This window comes from Leptidea sinapis, chromosome 2 (assembly GCF_905404315.1).
Source record: "Leptidea sinapis chromosome 2, ilLepSina1.1, whole genome shotgun sequence".
NCBI classification, from domain to species: Eukaryota; Metazoa; Arthropoda; class Insecta; order Lepidoptera; family Pieridae; genus Leptidea; species Leptidea sinapis.
Window position 1 is genome coordinate 19132980 of NC_066266.1, and position 19724 is coordinate 19152703.

At 36.6% G+C, this 19724-nt stretch overlaps 1 protein-coding gene across 1 annotated transcript; it reads right to left on the reverse strand.

Moving 5' to 3' along the window:
• Positions 1-2072: 2072 nt before the first annotated feature.
• LOC126973406 (zinc finger protein 528-like) lies at positions 2073-18748 on the reverse strand. Its single transcript, XM_050820670.1, has 9 exons — positions 18674-18748; positions 17054-17164; positions 16231-16368; positions 14096-14224; positions 9642-9730; positions 6483-6605; positions 5041-5154; positions 2694-2838; positions 2073-2078 (listed from the first exon to the last, which is right to left on the reverse strand). Exons 1-9 carry the CDS (start codon positions 18746-18748, stop codon positions 2073-2075), a joined length of 930 nt encoding a protein of 309 aa, XP_050676627.1.
• Between the last annotated feature and the right edge of the window lie 976 nt (positions 18749-19724).

Genomic DNA, 19724 nt, shown 5'->3' on the forward strand with positions numbered 1-19724 from the left:
TACTGTACGCTCGCGAACAGAGCCCGCACTGCGCCGGCCGGGGCTTGTCATGCGCGCTCACCTGGTGCGTACTCAGCGTCGTCTTCGATAAGAATCGTTCAGGACATTCGGAGCATTGGAACCTATCGAAAATTAAAGATATCAAGAAGAATAGGTTTACAGTTAATATTAACATACAAAATGGACGCGCAAAACAATATGGCTTCCAAGTTACGGAAGGTTTTTTGAAGTGATGAATAAATTTGAATATTCGAACAAAAATTGGACTGGGTAACGCCCTAACTCGTCAATGGTTGAAGCGGAAGTGAGTCGACGCCAGTGAGACGCCGTCTTTTATAGAAATCTCCATCGTCTCCGCCTCTCTTTCTACAATATATAAATCTAATGCGACGATGTTTGTTCCGAATTAACTTCGCAAGTTCTTAAAATATTTTAATGAAATTTCTATAGTGAGTGCAGTTTTCTATATTGATCTATTTTTCTAACATTATTTCTATCTGGATTTTAGCTTGTTAATAAGTCGTGTCCAGTAAACTTAATCTAAAACGTTCAGAGCCATTTTTGATATCTCTTTACTTGAATTATTTACTGGTAAATGATAGATATTTTAATAGAAGAGTGAGACTACAATTTTCTAGAAACTGTGACATTCATAATCTTAACACGAGGAACAAACAAACTTGTTATGCCTACTACTCGGCTGGGTCGAGTTAGTAAGTCTTTTGTTGGGCGATGTATATGCTTCTACAATATGATCCCAGAAAATGTACAAAACAAGTGTGTAACGAAATTTAAAAGAATTGTTAAAAAACGTTTGGGTGGAAAAGGTTACTATAGCATAAACGATTTTCTTAATGACACCACGGACTGTGAATAAAGCGAAAACCCTCAGGCTCTTTAATTATAAATGTTTATTGTACGATATGACATTGTAATCCATATTTTTATTTAAAAAAAAACCGCCGAATTTCTTGCGCCCATTCTTCTCAGGCCTCAGGCAGTCTCTTTTAAATGGGTGGTAGTTTTTGACGTTCAATAAGTGATTTGAATCCTATTTTGAATAAAAATATTTGAATTTGAAAAAATAAACATACTTGTACTGTGAAGGGTCGCTGTGTCTCTTGGTTTTGCTCAGGTGTTGTTTCAGTGCTTCCTACAACAATGAAAATACAATCGATATACAAATAAAAGGACAAGTACCACCTACGCATGGAATTCGTCTGTAGTCGCTAACAGTTCAACCTATTGCGGCACCGACGAGCAATAGAAAACAGTATTTCTTTTGTGAAATACTATGGGAACCCTAAGCACTAATAAAAGAACAGAGCGTAACTTAGCGGTCTCCTTGAAATTAAAACAAAAAGATTGACGGCGCGGACTTCGCGGCTCAGCTAATTTAACTCGGACAGCGACCAGTCTCGGCGATGTTCGGCGTGACACTCAAAAGTTTTGTCTTCCCAAAATTGTTTAGCGCCCGTGAAAGTCATGTGTATGTGTGTGTGCGTTGATTTGGGCGCTCTGGTATGAATTTATAGTACTGTTGTATTACTGTTTTGTGCCCTAAGGCAGGCACCAGTTTACCAATGGAAGGCTTCTTTGACACAGGATGCCGGCTAGATTATGTGTACTACAACTGCGGACTTTACTGATGTGAAGCAGTAATGTGTAAACAATATTGTGTTTTGATCTGAAGGGCGCCGCAGCTAGTGAAATTACTGGGCAAATGAGACTTAACATCTTAATCGTAATGCCGCTTAAAATTTTTGGGTTTTTCTTCTAATCCTGAGCGGCAGTGCATTGTAATGGGCAGAACGTATGAATTACCATCATCGTATGAAGTCCTGGTACACGTTGCTAGAATGACACATAATTTCAACCGCTATAAAAGACATTACTATCACCGTTACCATATTTATGTTCTCCTGGTGTCTGTGTAGTAATACGTCGTGCGCATGACGTCAGAATATATTAAGGTGTACTCGCGTATGTATGAACATAAGACAATCTCTTCCTCAACTATGATCGCCTAGTACCAAAACACTGTAATGCTTCCTATCTCATTTTCTTCTACGTTAAATCTTATGAATTTATGTATCTGTCGCATTTTCGTTTTATAATCATCATCAGCCGGAAGATGTCCACTGCTGGACAAAGGTCTCCCCCAAAGATTTCCACGACGATCCGTCCTGCGCTGCCCTCATCCAACGTCTTCCGGCGATCTTAACCAGGTCGTCCATCTTGTGGGGAGGCGAACCAACATTGCGTCCCTAACGGCCATCTGTCCGTCGAGCTGGGCACATGCCCACTGCTACTTCAGTTTCGCAATCATTTGGGCTATGTCGGTTACTTTGGTTCTCGTATGGATCCTCTCATTTCTGATTCGACGTCGCCGGGAAACTCCGAGCATAGCCCTCTCAGCGACTATCAGCTTCCTCATCAGGCCCATAGTTAGCGACCATGTCTATGTACTGTAAGTCATCATTGGCTGGTTTAAAACCTGCGTCTTCAGACACTGTGATATTTGGGACGAGAAAATTTTACGGAGCTTACAGAACGCACGATCTGAGTTGGATTCGAATAGAACTTTTTCGTTTCATCGACTTTCAAATCACAACAATGCTAAAGAAATTCACTTCAAAAAAGTACATAATGCTCCTCATGGGTTTAGCGGTCTCGTTAAGCCAGGCACTCACCATGGAGGTAAAGGTGACGTCACACTCGACGCAGTAGAACTCGTTTCTCTCGTGCACGCGTTGCACGTGCCGGTGCAGGCTGGAGTTGTACACGAAATTGCGGGCGCATTGCGAGCACTTGTAGCGGCTCGCGTCATCATGCCGCCTACACCAGTCATACACTATCTCATTTATGTGGAAACAAATACAGACAGAAATACAAATATATTTCTTTATCTACACCCATGCTTAAATACTCTATTAAAGATTCTGAAACAGTTAGCTTATTGTCAACATTAAAACACCCAATGTTCTAATAACCATTACATCATTCAAACGAGTGTTGTAATGTTGTACTGAATTTCATAACAACACTCCTATTTTTTTTTTCAATCCCTTTATGCTCAAAGACTTTTAACAGACAGCCACATTCTTATTGCTCGATGCGTGGTATCTGTATGAATTTCAAAAAAAGAACATTTTCGTTTACGCGCGTTCCACACCAGAACGTCGTGCACCGTCAAAAAAATAGGTTATTCGAATCCCCGCCATTTTTCTTAGATATTTTTATTGCTTTGTTTACAAAAAATGAGCGATTCATTTTAAACGCTGCAAAAGAACATAATATTCATGTGAATTTTAATTATTGCACTAAACAAAATGTAAATTATTACTAAAATAAATAATTCTTTTATTATTACTCAGTTTATTTGTATATGTAATGAATGATATTAGGTTACTACTAGGACTGGTGTTTTAATGTTAGCAGTAAGCTGACTGTTTCAGAATCTTTTAGAGGATTCATATTATGGGTGTAGATAAAGTCTTGTATGCAACTGTTGATAATTAGGTATTAAAACACTCATGGGATACTATTATCACACTCGGCTTCGCCTCTTGAGATAAATCCACATTCGTGTTTTAATACCCCTTATTACACAACAGTTGCATAAATAACTATTACCATAGGGAGTGACAATATCATAACATATTACAACAATACTGCTACATCAGTTCGTAAAGGGGCTTTGATACGAAGAGAAGAACTGATAAGAAACTGTCAGCCCAACTTTTAAATTATATAACAACTTAGCCTACTTATTCAATTTAATGTGGCCTGAACCATGAATCATTATCCTCTATATAATCCTATCCTAATATATTAATATTATAAATGTGAAAGTTTGTATGTCTGGATGTATGTTTGAACTTCTTTAACGCAAAAACTACTGAATGGATTTTGATGAAACTTTACAATAATATAGCTTACACACCAAAATAACATATAGGCTATAATTTTTAAAAATATTGTGTGAATTATCTATACATTGAAATAAAATTGGAGTATCTGTTTGTAATATTGAAATAACCGTTATTTACTAAATGTATATTATGAATACATATACATCAAAATGATATTATTTACAAATTGTATCTGTCTGTCTGTCTATTTGTTCCGTCTAATCCGGCGACTTCTATTGGCAGGTAGCTGATGTAATAAGGAGTAACTTAGGCTACGTTTATTTTAGAAAAATAAAGAAATGTCCAAGAAACGGTCTAACTATAAAAATAATTTAAATGGCAAAACAACGTTTGCCGGGTCAGCTAGTGTACTATATTATGGTAAACCTTCTATGTCAATGAAGCTTTAATGTATTTCTTGAATTTGTGCCCAGTGATTCCTAGTATATTGTCTGGTATTGTAATGTCAAACGTGGCTGACTGTTTACGACTTATCAATTAATTACAGTTACAGTAATTAATAGATTCGCTTTGTATGTATGTAATAAAGTAACAGTTGAGCAGGTCAAAGAGTATGTAAATACTACGTAATAAAAGGCGATAGTGCCTAAATAAAATTGGAAATTTATTACGAAACGTGCAGCCATTTGACATAAGTTTGAAATAGTAGTAATTACAGTTATGTGATTGGCGACGAAGTATAATCCGGCTAAGTTTGAAAGCGAACAGTTGGTTAAAACGTGATGGATTTCGCCTATCTCCGTTTTTTACAAGATTATAGCCGTCATCTGTCAATCTATTTCGTCTATGGCGCCTATGTTTCGGTCTGAAGGGCGCCGTAGCTAGTGGAATTACTGGGCAAATGAGTCTTAACATCTTATGTCTTAAGTTGACGAGCGCAATAGTAGTGCCGCTCAGAATTTTTGGGTTTTTCAAGAATCCTGAGCGGCACTGCATTGTAATCGGCAGGGTGTATCAATTACCATCAGCTGAACGTTCAACTCATCTTGTGCCTTATATTCATAAAAAATCTGTCAATGGCTGCACGTTTCATACAATCAAGTGAATCTCTTTTTTTTTAGAAAGTGATGTCACTAGTATGAGTCATTCGGTGGTCAGTACTCACGAGGTGTGCACGCGAAGTGTCTCCCTGCTCCGGAAGAGCTTCCCGCACCGGTGACACGGGTGTGTCACGCTGTTCACGTGAACCCTGACGTGTCGCTGCATCACGGTGCGCTTCCTCTCATTACAAACACATTATTTTTATTTACACATAAAAAGATATTTCACACTTAATGTTAAGTATTATGTAAACTACACAGTGAATTACTACGAATGTGAAACTAGATGGCGCTGTATTATAATGATGGTATTTTCAAAACATACTTTAATTATTTTTGCCGTTACATAGGTAAGTTGTATTTTTTGAAATAATAATCCACAAACAAACACATGCATGCACACAAACATATACTTACATACATATATGATACATTCATACACATACATTTATTACACAATACATCACCACACTCGCCGGCGAGTGTATTCTTCTCATTATTTCAGAATTCGATGCAGTTCAGTTTAGGTACCTAAACTGAAGCGCTAAAATTCATACCAAGAAGTGCCTTTTACTGAATGGCGTTTGGATCACTTATAAATCGCCGCCATATTCTACTGTGAGCATTCGCAGTACTTTGATCGCGTGATCAGTCAAAACCACTCGAGTGCCTAACGTTTTTATAAACAATACCTACAGTTTAATCCCAAATATTTTTAATTTGACAGTACTCCAACAACAGTTATTTTTTAATGAACTAGAAAACTTTAATACACTCATTTGAAGGCTGTGTCAAAAAAAACGGCTGACAGTATACGGGATTGCGTTCCGTTTTAAATAGTAACCAGTATAACTGGCTATAAAGGAACAGCTTCACAGTATACTAAACTGACGTCACACTGTACAGTGGTCGCAGTGCATATAGGAACATACCCAATATCGGACGATTACGGTTAACAGTTAAAGTTATGACGTCATCTAGAAATTGTCAAATGGTGCAAAACATTTACCCCCTTATTCATAATAGTCTGCTAACTTAAAGCATTGCTAATTCTCGCTCTGTCTTCTATTGACCTAAGTCAGAATGAGAAAAAACACTCCTTAGCGGCTGTTTAAAGTTAGCGGACCATTATGAATAAGGGGGTTATTGCCTAACCGGTACTTTAACATGTTTGTTATTGCTAATATAAAAGTAAAGCTGATTCAATCCAGCCCTAATGTAAGTCTACCAGTGGGAGGCTCCTTTGCACCGGCTAGATTATGGGTACCACGACGGCGCCTATTTCTACCGTGAAGCAATAATGTAAACATTACTGTGTTTCGGTCTGAAGGGCGCCGTAGATAGTAAAATTACTACCATTCAGAATTTTTTGGGGTTTTTCAAGAATCCCGAGCGGCACTGCATTGTAATAGGCAGGGCGTATAAATTATCATCAGCTGAACGTCCGCTCGTCTCGTCCTTTATTTTCATAAATATAAAATAAATGAATTATCAAGTTATAACTTACTTAGACGTGAAGGTGCAGTGGGTACATTTATAGTCGGTGGTTCCATCCGTGTGTTCCAGCGAATGATGCTCCAGGATATGTTGTCTCGAGTTCCGTACTATTTTACATATTCTACATTTATACCTAGAAATATTAACGAAAAATGTTGTATAAAATATTGCACAGAAGAAAGTTTCACATGGACCATAGCACCGTGCGGTTTGTATTTTTGTAAGTGATAGATATCACCAACGTTATTATATTCAAAATAGGATGTGACATCACTTATTGAAAGTTAAAAACTACCCTCCATTCCAAAAGGTATCCGTCAGACCTGAGAAGAACGTGCGCATCAAACTCAGCGGGCTTATTTTTTTTTTAATATGGTTACAATGTAAAATCGTACAATAAAATTTAATAGCCTGTGGGCGGTCGCTCTATTCCCAATCAGTGGTAACATATTATTTATGTTATATTTGTTATTTAGGTTATACGTAATACTTTTGTTTTGAACATTATCTGGGATCTTGTTGTAAAAGCATATACAACTCCCCACAAAATACTTGCTAACTCGACTTAGCCGAGTAGTAGGCATTACAAGTTTATGTCTGTTCCTGGTGTTAACATTATAGCTATGACAGTTTCTATCAAATTCACTTATGTGAATTCAAATTCAAATATTTTTATTCAAAATAGGATTTAAAATCACTTATTGAACGTCAAAATCTACCACCCATTAAAAAGAGACTGCCTCAGACCAGAGAAGAATGGGCGCAAGAAACTCAGCGGGCTTTTTTTAATATAAAATATGGATTACAATGTTATATCGTACAATAAACATTTATAATTAAAGAGCCTGAGGGTGCTCGCTTTATTCCCAGTCCGTGGTGTCATTAAGAAAATCGTTTATGCTATAATAACCTTTCCCACACAAACGTTTTTTAACAATTCTCTTAAATTTCGTAACACATTTGTTTTGTACATTTTCTGGGATCATATTGTAGAAGCATATACATCGCCCAACAAAAGACTTACTAACTCGATCCAACCGAGTAGTAGGCATTACAAGTTTATGTTTGTGAATGTGTACATACATTACATTATCAAGAATATATTGGAGGCAACAGTCAAGATGTTTAAGTGATTGATTAGTTAATATGTTAACGAGCCCTACCAACGTCATGGTGCCATAAGATATCCTAATTAATAAACCATTATATAACAGCTGTAGTAATGTTATTTTATATTATTATCACTTTAAAATTAATAAAGGCATAAAAGGCATTTATTTTCTCAAAATTGATTCCTGTAGAATTCTTTTTGATGTCATTTCTAATAACTACTAGATACTACTACCGCTTCGGAAACAAATGGCGCTCTGAGAGAGAAGAACGGCGCAAAAACTCTCTCAGTATTCTTTTTTTGCGCTCTTTTCAATAAAAATATACAATATTGTACAGTCATTTCTATCGCTATAAAATAATCACAATCTAATCCCAGGCTGTCCGATCATTTAGATATTCAGCTGTGGAGTAATAGGATTTACGGCAGAGCCATTTTTTTATAAAACATATAAATTTATTTATAGATAATGCCTGAACAGTGGCTGGGACTTTATTATAGAAGTGTATACATTTACCCTTAACATATATGTACGAGGAGAGGCTGATAAGTAATCTACCTAACTATGAAAGAAACGACTTTGATGGCTAGTTTTTTTTTTTATTTTTCTATATAGTCTCCTGCAAGTGAAATACACTTATGACATTTGCAAATAAGTGACATCATGCCGTTATAATAGTAATTTTTATTTTGCTCGTCAAAATGGTCAGTCACAGCCTCCTTCATTTCTTCGTCCGTCGAAAATCTACGACCCCTCAATTTTTTCTTTAAATCTTTGAATATGAAATAGTCACAGGGAGCCAGATCTGGACTATAAGGTGGATGGTTAATTTCTGTGAAGCCGTTTTTGCTCAGGGCTGACCTCGCCGTTAAGGCTGTGTGTACAGGAGCATTGTCTTGTAAAATCAGAACACCTTTGCTGAGTTTGCCTCTCCGCTTTTCTTTGATTTGTTCACGAAGCTGGTCAAGCAAGTTTGCATAATATTCAGCATTCATTGTTGTATTTTTAGGCAATTAATCTATCATCAAAATCCCTTCGACATCCCAAAATACGGTGGCCATTAGTTTTCCAGCCGACGGCCGAACCTTGAACTTCCTTGGCGGCTTTTCTCCTTTAAATTTCCATTGCATTGACTCTTGTTTGCTTTCCGGATCCCACTGGCGAATCCAAGTTACATCACAGGTCACAATTCGAGAGATAGTCTCTTCTTCTTTACCTTTGACCAGGTCTAGAAATGCCTGACAACATTCTACTCGCCTTTGTTTGTCAAAGGGGGTCAACATTCTAGGGACCCAACGCGCGCTCACCTTGGACATGCCCAAATGTTCGTGAATAATTTCATGAACTCGTTCCTTGCTAATGCCCACATCTCTGGCTATCTCCCACTGCTTGATTCGCCGATCTGCAAGAATCAGGTTCTTCACCTTTTCAACATTATCTGCGGTAATAGCAAAAATTGGCCTTCCACTACGTGGGTCGTCTTCCAGGCTCTCACGGCCATGTTTAAATTGCTTCGACCAAAACTTTATGACGAATTCAGAAGGACTTGAATCACCAAACACCTTTAACATGCGCTCTCTGATCTGCGTAGGCGTATTTCCTTCTTTACTTAGGAATTTAATCACTGCTCGATGCTCAAATTTCATCATTTTACAATTTTCTTTCGACATGGCGAAATCAAAGCCGCGCCAAAAAAACAAAAGCAAGCGAAAAAAAATAAGCGTCATAATTTTAAAAAATGAATAAATATAAAATATGATTTTGCAGTGGCCAGTTCGATTTTCAAAACTTTCTTTAACAAAGTAGATTTTATATCAGCCACCCCTCGTATCTTTTCCGCGCCTGTAAATCCTCTACTCTTAATCCTCAAGAGAATGTCATAACATGTGAAAATTTTAACATGTGAAATAATTTTCAACAAATATATAATTTATCTTCTCTACGTCAGGATCAAAACCCGTTGACGAGCACGATTTGCTCCAGCCATCACTCCCTTCGCTATGTTTTGAGGAACGACCCGCCCCACGGCTCCGCTACAAATACATACTGCCACTGACCTGGTGGTGTGTGACTTGATGTGACCTCGCAGGGACACAGCGCTGGGACAGTATTGGGAACACATCTCGCATTGGAATGGTCCGTTTTTCTGAAATATCAATGTAATTCTTATGTTACTGACCAGTATTGCCATATAAAGTAAAAAAGGGAGATTTTTTTTATGGAATGGGAAGACTAACGAGCGTCCAATCACCTGGTGTTAAGTGATCACCGCCCACCCACAATCTCTTGCAACACCAGTGGAATCACAGGAGCGTTGCCGGCCTTTAAGGAAGGTGTACGCGCTTTTTTTGAAGGTGCCCATGTCGTAACGTCCCGGAATCACCGCACAAGGAAGCTCATTCCACAGGTTTGTAGTACGTGGAAGAAAGCTCCTTGAAAACTGCACTGTGGAAGACCGCCACACAACCAGATGGTGGGGATGATATTCTAACTTGTGGCGTGTCGTGCGAAGGTGGAATTCGGCGGCAGGAATCAGGTTAAACAGTTTTGGGTTTTAAAAAATATATGACGACCGATTCTCAGACCTACCAAATATATCGTACATAAAATTTATCCTACTACAATAATTATTGTATTCGATTGCCATCGTGCAACCCTATTGCGGATCTGAATAAGTAATATACTCGTAAAAACCGCCATACAAAAATAGGTGTTTATTATAGAAGGTTGAAAATTTAGAGTTGTAGGTATGTATCTATTAGTGTTGTATCATAAGAAAATAACAAGTAAATAATTTATCTAAAAATTAAAAAGATTAAGGGGTGGACTACCCTTAACATTTAGGGGATGAAAATAGATGTTGTTCGATTCTCAGACCTACCCAATATGCACACAAAATTTCATGAGAATCGGTGAAGCCTTCACCTTCACTAGCTACGGCGCCCTTCAGAGCGAAACATACTAATGTTTACACATCACTGCTTCACGGCAGAAATAGGCGCCGTTGTGGTACCCATAATCTAGCCGGTGTCCTGTGTCAAAAGAGCCTTCCACGGGTTTTTTTTTTTCAAGTATAAGTAATCTGGGATCGGCTTGATTCTTTGGCATTGCGTAGAGATGTCGATTCTCTGCATCTTCTACCGCATTTATCACGGGGAGTTTTTATAAGAGTTTCTCTCGTACAGCCACTTTGTGGAATCAATTACCGGCTGCTGTTTTCCCGAACCGATACGACTTAGAGACCTTCAAGAAAAGACAATACTCCCACCCAAAAGGACGCAACGCATCTCTTGAAATGAAATGAAATATAATTTATTTATTGTGTCTAATACAGTATACATTATAGATCTTAAATTTATTGTATTGTCTTCTAATCGGCTAATTTAAATTAGCATGCAAAAAGTTTATTAAAAATTAAAAAATCCTAAACACTATAAAAAAATTGTTTTAGTTTGTTGTTTGTTGATTGTGTGTTGATGGAAAAATACTGGAATTTAAAAGAAATTATGAAGGATCTGAAAATACCAAGTAAAGCAAACAGAAAAGTTTAAATACATGCATTTTACCCAGCTTGGCCTACGGCTGTCAAACATGAAGCCCAATCAAAATAAACTACGAACAAAGGCACAAGACACTTGTAGCATAGCATGGAGAGAAGCATGCTTAACATAAAAATACAGGAAGACTTTAATCCATACGAGAACAAACAAAAATACCTGATGTTAAATATTATATTCAAAACCTCAAATGGAAATGGACAGGCCATGATCAGGTACAAAAAGACTTAGGCAACACAAAAGGAAGAAAGACAGACCACGTCTTAGATGGGAAGATGACATAAATAATTGCGTATTTTTATACGATCTTATTAATTAATCTAATTCTAGTTACGATTATTGTTATTTTTGGAATCGGTGTCCTTCCGCCGCGACCCGCTCTCGCCTCTCGCCTCCTCACGACTCAAGCACATCTCACCTATAACTATGTATGTAGTTACAAACCTATCTTGGATGACACCGATTCAAAATTTTTATAAGTACTTTTTAGTGCACATTATATCTGTTGTTTTGGAATAGTGTTTCTGAAGTCGGTTGTTTTTTTGGTTATTTTTTTTATTTTTAGTGAATTTGAAGTACCTACACTTACTTACAATTTGTCTAAATATATGTACATATACTAAATTCTCAATGCAGCAATTAACGTAAGCGCTTTGCAATTTGATAAAAGACAGTTAGAAATTCTGCCACAGATCGCACTCTTACTGTAAGTCGTTAAGGAGTCCCATTGATCATCATATTCGACTACGACAATTACTTGACCATAACTATGATATGGTAGATGACTTAAATATCCTAATAGCATAAAAAGATTCGGCCGAGTATCGTTAATTTGCTCCTAAGAATTGAAGAGTTCCGTTACTTTGTCATGGATTCCGTAATCAGAACTTAACCAAACTTTCACCACTACCTTTGAAGTATATCCTTTGCAATAAAAAAGAATCATCGAAATCGGTTGGCGCGATATTGAGTTATTCGTAAATTTATCATACACATACGTATTGCAAATTTATGACTTTTATGGTTTTCTCGTGGATGCGACAATGGGACCACACGGGAAGCACCAGCTTTCAAATAAAAAAAGAATCATCAAAATCGGTTCACCAGTCGAAAGTTTTGAGGTAACAAACATATGAAAACCACCTCTTTTTTTGAAGTCGGTTAAAAAAAGTAGCAGGTGCAACCTGATCGAGAAAAGCAAGAGACCTTTCAGAATGGATAAGTTTTGGGGAGGCTTATGATGAAATGCAAGACACGCTAGCCATAATTACTGGTGTATATAGTGATACCTACGAATGAAAATAAAAATCAATATTGAAAAGAGGAATATTATTATACTAGCCGTTCCGGCCCGCTTCGCTGGGCGAATTTTAAAAGAAAATAAATTCAATTAAAAAAAAATGATGTTGTGTCGTGGGACACCAGGTAGGAACGAAGTTCCTTCGGCTAATGTAGAATCGACACAAATTGCAAAGAAAATCGTTCTAATATTGCTATAATCGTTATCATATATTGATATAATAATATTGATAATATATACACTACTCGCTTGTGTATGCGACTGTCGCGCCTGCGCACGTCTCATTTAACGGTTTTATTCCACGCACTTTTTTCCCACGGATTTTTTCTTACGGTTTTACTATCACATTTTTTTCAGTTCGGTCGCGCAGCAAAATCCCTATCCTATATATATAGCCTGCCGTAAGGAACTTCGTTCCAATAGCCATAAACTATCTAGGATAGATTTCGCATAGAATGGTGGTAGTTTCATGACGATCAGTGGTTTAGGTGTGATTGAGCCTCAAACAAAGACCATTTTCACTATGTTAATATATATTTTTCTTTTGTGTGTCTGTTGTAACCGAACTCCTCCTAAACGGCTGGACCGATTTTAATGAAACTTTCTGTGTGTCTTCAAGTGGATTCGAGAATGGTTTTGATTCACAATTATTGAACTACGTCCTTAACGACTGTACCGATTTTGATGATTTTTTTTGTGTGTTCCAGTGAATTTGAGATTGGTGTGAGTCTTAAGGTGGATTAGATTCGAGGATGGTTTAGATTCACAATTGAACTACCTCCTAAACGGCTGGACCGAAATTGATGATTTGTTTGTGTGTTCCTGTGAATTTGAGATTGGTGTATGTCTTCAGGTGGATTCGAGAATGGTTTAGATTCACAATTAAACTACCTCCGTAACGGCTGGACCGATTTTGTAAATTTTTTTGTGTTCCAGTGAATTTGAGATTGATGTATGTCTTCAGGTGGATTCGAGAATGGTTTAGATTCACAATTAAACTACCTCCGTAACGGCTGGACCGATTTTGTAAATTTTTTTGTGTTCCAGTGAATTTCAGATTGGTGTGTGTGTCTTCAAGTGGATTCGAGAATGGTTTAGATTCACAATTAAACTACCTCCGTAACGGCTGGACCGATTTCGTAAATTTTTTTGTGTTCCAGTGGATTTCAGATTGGTGTGTGTGTCTTCAGGTAGATTCGAGAATTGTTTAGATTCACAATTGATTCTCAATTCTGTCCATGTAATATAATTCCCCTGCTCATGTATATTGTTAGTGATCTCCTCCTAACGTCTGGACCGATTTTTGAAATTTAAGACGTGTGTACAGGACAACGTCTGTCGGGTCCACTAGTATATATATATAATATAATATTGACACACTTTTAATACAAATTATCTTGCCCCAAATTAGGCATATATAGGCTGTGTTATGAGTTGCAAGACAACGATATATTTAATACAATATACTCACTTAAACATACATAAATAAATATATAAACAACCATGACTCGGAAACAAACATACATATTCATCATATAAATGCTTTCACCTACCGGGATTCGAACCCGGGACCTCTAGCTTAGTAGGTAGGATCGCTAACCACTCGGCTATACAGGTCGTCGCTATATAGATTGTAAATGTGTGTAGTATATACTTGCGAATGTTTCTCCATATGACTCTGTAGAACATCGTCAAAATTGAATCCTTTCGCACACTTCTCACACTTGTACGGCGCCATTGAGTATCTCTGTGACGTTAAATTGCCCTTCATCTCCGCTATAACCTGGATATAAAACATGTTATCTATACAAATATTATCAAAGTTAAATGTACATATATTTACTAGCTGACCCAGCAAACGTTGTGTTGCCGATATTAAAATCGCGATACAAAAGTAACTGTTGATCGTAGATGGGTGAAAATTTGAAGTTGTATGTATTTTTTAATGCCACATTATAAAAAAACAAAAAATTACGTCCAAAAATTAAAAAAAATATTTAAGGGTGAACAACCCTTATTACTTAGGGGTATGAAAAATAGATGTTGGCCTACTTAATATGCTCACAAAATTTCATGAGAATCGGTCAAGCCGTTTCGGAGGAGTACGGGAACGAACATTGTGACACGAGAATTTTATATATAAGATATATATAGATGTAGCCTCTTGCTCCTAGACAACCAATGAAAACAGGCCAGGTTTATTACTTTAGTTACTTACACTTTGTGTTAGTATGCGTGAATTGCTCCAAATATAATAATAATAATATTGACACACTTTTACACAAATTATATTGCTTCAAACTAGGCATAGCCTGCACTATGGGTACAAGACAATGATATATTTAATACAATATACTAACCATACAAAAATACATATAAACAACCATGACTCGGAAACAAACATACATATTCATCATATAAATGATTGCACCTACTGGGATTCGAACCCGGGACCTCTAGCTTAGTAGTCAGGGTCACTAACCATTCGTCTATATGGGTCGTCAAATCGTATTATAACCTATGTCACCCGGGGATAGTATAGCTTCCCAAAAGTGAAAGAATATTTCAAAACGGTTCAGTAGTTTCGAAATCTATTCATTGCAAACAAACAAACAATTAAATAATTGTAATTATTAGATCATAAAAAACATTGCGTGCGTACAAAGTACACATGTCAGAAGTGAAACCTGCATGGTGCATGAACCTCTAAACTGCATATGAATTCCTGGTACGTGTTGCTAGGATGACACATGATTTCAACCGCTATGAAAGACATTACTATCACCACTAATATATATGATAATATGTTCTCCTGGTGTCTATGTAGTAATACGTCGTGTGCTTGGAGTCAGAATATATTAAGGTATACTCGCGCCATACTTAAGACAATCTCTTCTTTAACTATGGTCGCCTGGTACCAAAACATTGTATTATGCTTCCTATCTCACTATCTCTCATGTTAAATATTTTGAATTGATGTCACTGCCTTTTTTAATGTCGCTTTTTCGTTTCATCAACTTTCAAATCACAACGATGATAAAGAAGTTTCCACTTCAATAGTATGCATATTTCTGTCTCATTCTTTGCCGGCTTCATCCTACACATTTTTGTATTTGTGTCTCTTACCTGTCGTTATTTCCGTTGCATCCGGTTTGAAATCACAACGATTCTAAAGAAGTTTCACTTCAAAAAAAATTCAGCACTAAATGTCAGTTGGTACTTTCACTTTGGCTGTTGGCAGTTAGTACGTAGTAGGAAAACCATTGAACAAGTATAGTAACTAGACATCGGTATGGCGTGGCCAACATGAGACACACAATATCCCATTTATATATAGATAGGTACATAATATACCAAAAGTGTTCTTTCAATATCACTTGTACATCGTAAAACACAACAACGCACCATATTTCCTTCGATTCTACTTTTAATTGTCACTGATGTTGAATAAATAGTGGATGATATTTCACACGTTTTAAAACAATAATAGCTTATTTTTATAGACGCAAATAAAAGTAAACAAAATATATGTGCAGCGCTGTCAAGTTTGTTTAGCACACCGGGTGTGCTGACCTTGAAACAACCGGCACGCATGGCGAAACAAAGAATCTAATCATTCTATCTCATTCCCTTACATAAGACTCGCATAAGTTTTTCTTTTTCTCGTGAGTGAGACGGAAGCTATCAATTAGTCTAGTTACTATACTTGGTCTATGTTTCAAATCAAATCTTTCCTCTTTATAACATTAGTACAGAGATGGGGTAAGTGTTGACTGACATCGTGTTTACCTCTTCCTTGGTTAACTTGATAACAATATATTCGTTCGTCTCCCGCACCATCCTGGAGGTGAATCGGTTCGCCAACTGTTCCTTGTGTCTTCTTCTCTTCTTATACACTTTATATGAGCTGCTATTTGACTTTGTGTCCTGAAAGTTTATTATTATTTTCATGGTCATCCATAAATTTACCAGTGGGAGGCTACTTTGCACAGGATGCCAGCTCAATTATGGGTACCACAACGGCGCCTTTTTCTGCTGTGAAGCAGTAATGTGTAAGCGTTATTGTGTTTCGGTCTGAAGGGCGCCGTAGCTAGTGAAATTACTGGGCAAATCAGACTTAATATCTTAAGTATCAAGGTGATGACTGCTAAATTCGATTTTGTAATGAGCTGAGGCCATAATTCGTATTACGAACTATTTTACCAGAGTTTCAAGTTAAAAACACTTATATATTTGGGTTGGTTAAGGTTTATAATTTCATGCTATAAATCACAATTATAAAATGTATTTGAAGTAATCTCTACGCAAAAATCATATCATTTTAGGTTTCGAAACGCAACGCATATGGTTCGAGTAAGAGAGACAGACTTATGCAGCTCTTTCTCACACCGCGGACCACAGACAAATATCTTTCGTTCATTCTTCCATATGCGATTGAAACACCATTCAGTTATAGGCACTTCATGGCACGAATCTTAGCGATTCAGTTTAGTTACCTAAACTGAACTGCATCGGAATTGAATCGCTAATTAAGAGTTGATGGTAAGCCTAATAATGTCTTTTCAGTTTGATGTGGTGCTTCCATGTAAGCTATTACTAAAAATATACTTACAAAATTGTCATTTCCTTCTAATTCAATATTACTTATTTCACTGTTTGAAGCTTCTTTGTCTTGCGACAAATGTGCTTCTGAAATATCCTCTATATTATTACTTGATTTGTCCTGAAAGTCAAATACAATTGTAATATTGAGTTTAAACAATTTGTTATATTTTTAAAGTCACTTCTGGGATTCATTACACAAATACTGAAAACAAAATTTTGACAACGATACGGGACTCGAACCCGCGACCTCTCGCGGTGCGTGCGAGCGCTCTTTCCAACTGAGCCATCCGTTCGAGTGACGTAACGTTGATAGAATCTTGTATGCTTTTTTCAACTCTCAGGTTGTGGCTTGTTTAGTTTTGCAAGAGCGACTTCTCAAGTCAATTTCCTAATATGCAAATATTGGGATTAAGCAGGTTTGTCTTGTAGCTACATAATAGCTTTAAGGGTAAATGTATATATACACTTCTATAATAAAGTCCCAGCCACTGTCCAGGCATTACCTATAAATAAATTTAAATGTTTTATAAAAAATGGCTCTTTCGTAAATCCTATTACTCCACTGCTGAATATCTATATAATCGGACAGCCTGGGACTAGATTGTGATTATTTTATAGCGATAGAAATTACTGTACAATATTGTATATTTTTATTGCATAGAGCGCAAAAAAAGAATGCTGGGAGAGTTTCTTGCGCCGCTTCTTCTCTCTCAGAGCGCCATTTGTTTCCGAAGCGGTAGTAGTATCTAGTAGTTATTAGAAATGACATCAAAATGAATTCTAAAGGAATCAATTTTGAGAAAGTAAATGCCTCTTATGCCTTTTATCAACAGCCACAACCTGAGACCTGTACAGTACGACAGAGCCATTTTTTGATAAAACACTTAATTTTATTGATAGATAATGCTTGAACAGTGGCTGGGACTATATTATTGTACATAAAAGTGTATACATTAACCCTTAAAGCTATTATGTATCTTAAGAAGCCTACTAGAATTAGTTACAAGCAATCCATTACTTATAGTGTTATAATAATTAAAATCAAGAAAAAAGAAAAGGTGACGATTTTTGTGAATGTATTTCAAATTTTGATAAATGTACTGACAATGAACAGTCATAATATTATCTATATATATAAAAATGAATTGTTGTTCGTTAGTCTCGCTAAAACTCGAGAACGACTGTGTGCATATCGGGTCTTAGAATCGGCCACGATCTATATTTCATACCCCTAAACGATAAGCGTGACCCGACCCACCCTAATATTTTTTTTGTCCATTTTTTTACTATGATTCAGCATTAAAAAATATATACCACTTCAAATTATCACCCATCTACGATCAACACCTATTTTTGTAGCGCAATTTTACCACAAAAATTTTAATCATTGTTCTTAAAAAAAAAACATATACAATAAGAAATTATTACTTTTAATAGCAATACAACACTTGCTGGGTCAGCTAGTTATATATAAATTTAAATTTTTCTATAAAGTATTCGTCGTCAAATAAACACTCTTAAACACAGACAAAATTATTGGCTTGATAGAGGATTAACTGTCTTTATTACTTACATTATAACTCTTTAGTAACACCAGAGGGATATCGTCTTCATCCTTCATGCTTACTTCATCATCACCACCATCATCATCATCAACAAAACTATGTGTATCTATGTTAGACGCAGATGTGTCTTGAATCATTCTTGTGCTTTGTGATTTATTTTTAATCTGAAAAATATATTACCTTCTTTGATAAACACTGGCTGTCTGGCTGGCTTAAGAAATCTTTTCAACTAAATATTATTTTTCAAATAATACATTCATATGGATCCACAGAATACATACATAGAATAGGAATGCCACACATCCAGATTAGTAGAATTCGGCAGCAGAAATCAGTACAAACAGCTTTTCAGAACACTCCTTGTGATAGATGCAGTAGAAGACAACACAATGCAGCGACATCTCTACGCAATGCCAGGTGATTGAGCTATTCACAGATCACTGGATCCTCAACAATTCGAACAGCTCTGTTTCGCATGAGTTTTAATAGTATTAAGTTATCGTAAGCTTACCTTATGGATCCTACTAAAAGCTGTCTCCGTGTAGCCTTTATCCTTATATGATTTAATAGATTTATTACGTTTAAACTGAGAATATATAGCATCCGTATCACTTGTCTCAATTGCAGCTCCATTTCTGAATGTGTCCTTTTTAATATTATCATTGATACCATCTTGCGGATTGCAAGTTGATGTTGTATCTTCACCATTATCAGATTTATCAGTTAATTTATATTTTTCATGATTTTCTCTCAATGTTATGTTGAATATTTCTCTTATTTGGAATGGGCTTTGATGGTATGTATTATGGCAGTGTATCTGAAAATACATAAGTGTAGCTATGAATGATATATTTGCCTGGGGGTGACTGTCACCACCCTTTGTTTAATGGTAATAAGGAATGAGAGGTTCAGGTGATAGTAATTGATGCACCCTGCCTATTATAATGCAGTGCCACTCAGGATTCTTGTAAAACACAAAAATTCTGTGCCACACAACAATTTCGCTCGTCACCTTGAGACATAAAATTTGGCGCCCTTCAGACGAAAACACAATAATGCTTACACATTTCTGCTTCACGGCAGAAATAGGTGCCATTGTGGTACGCAAAATCA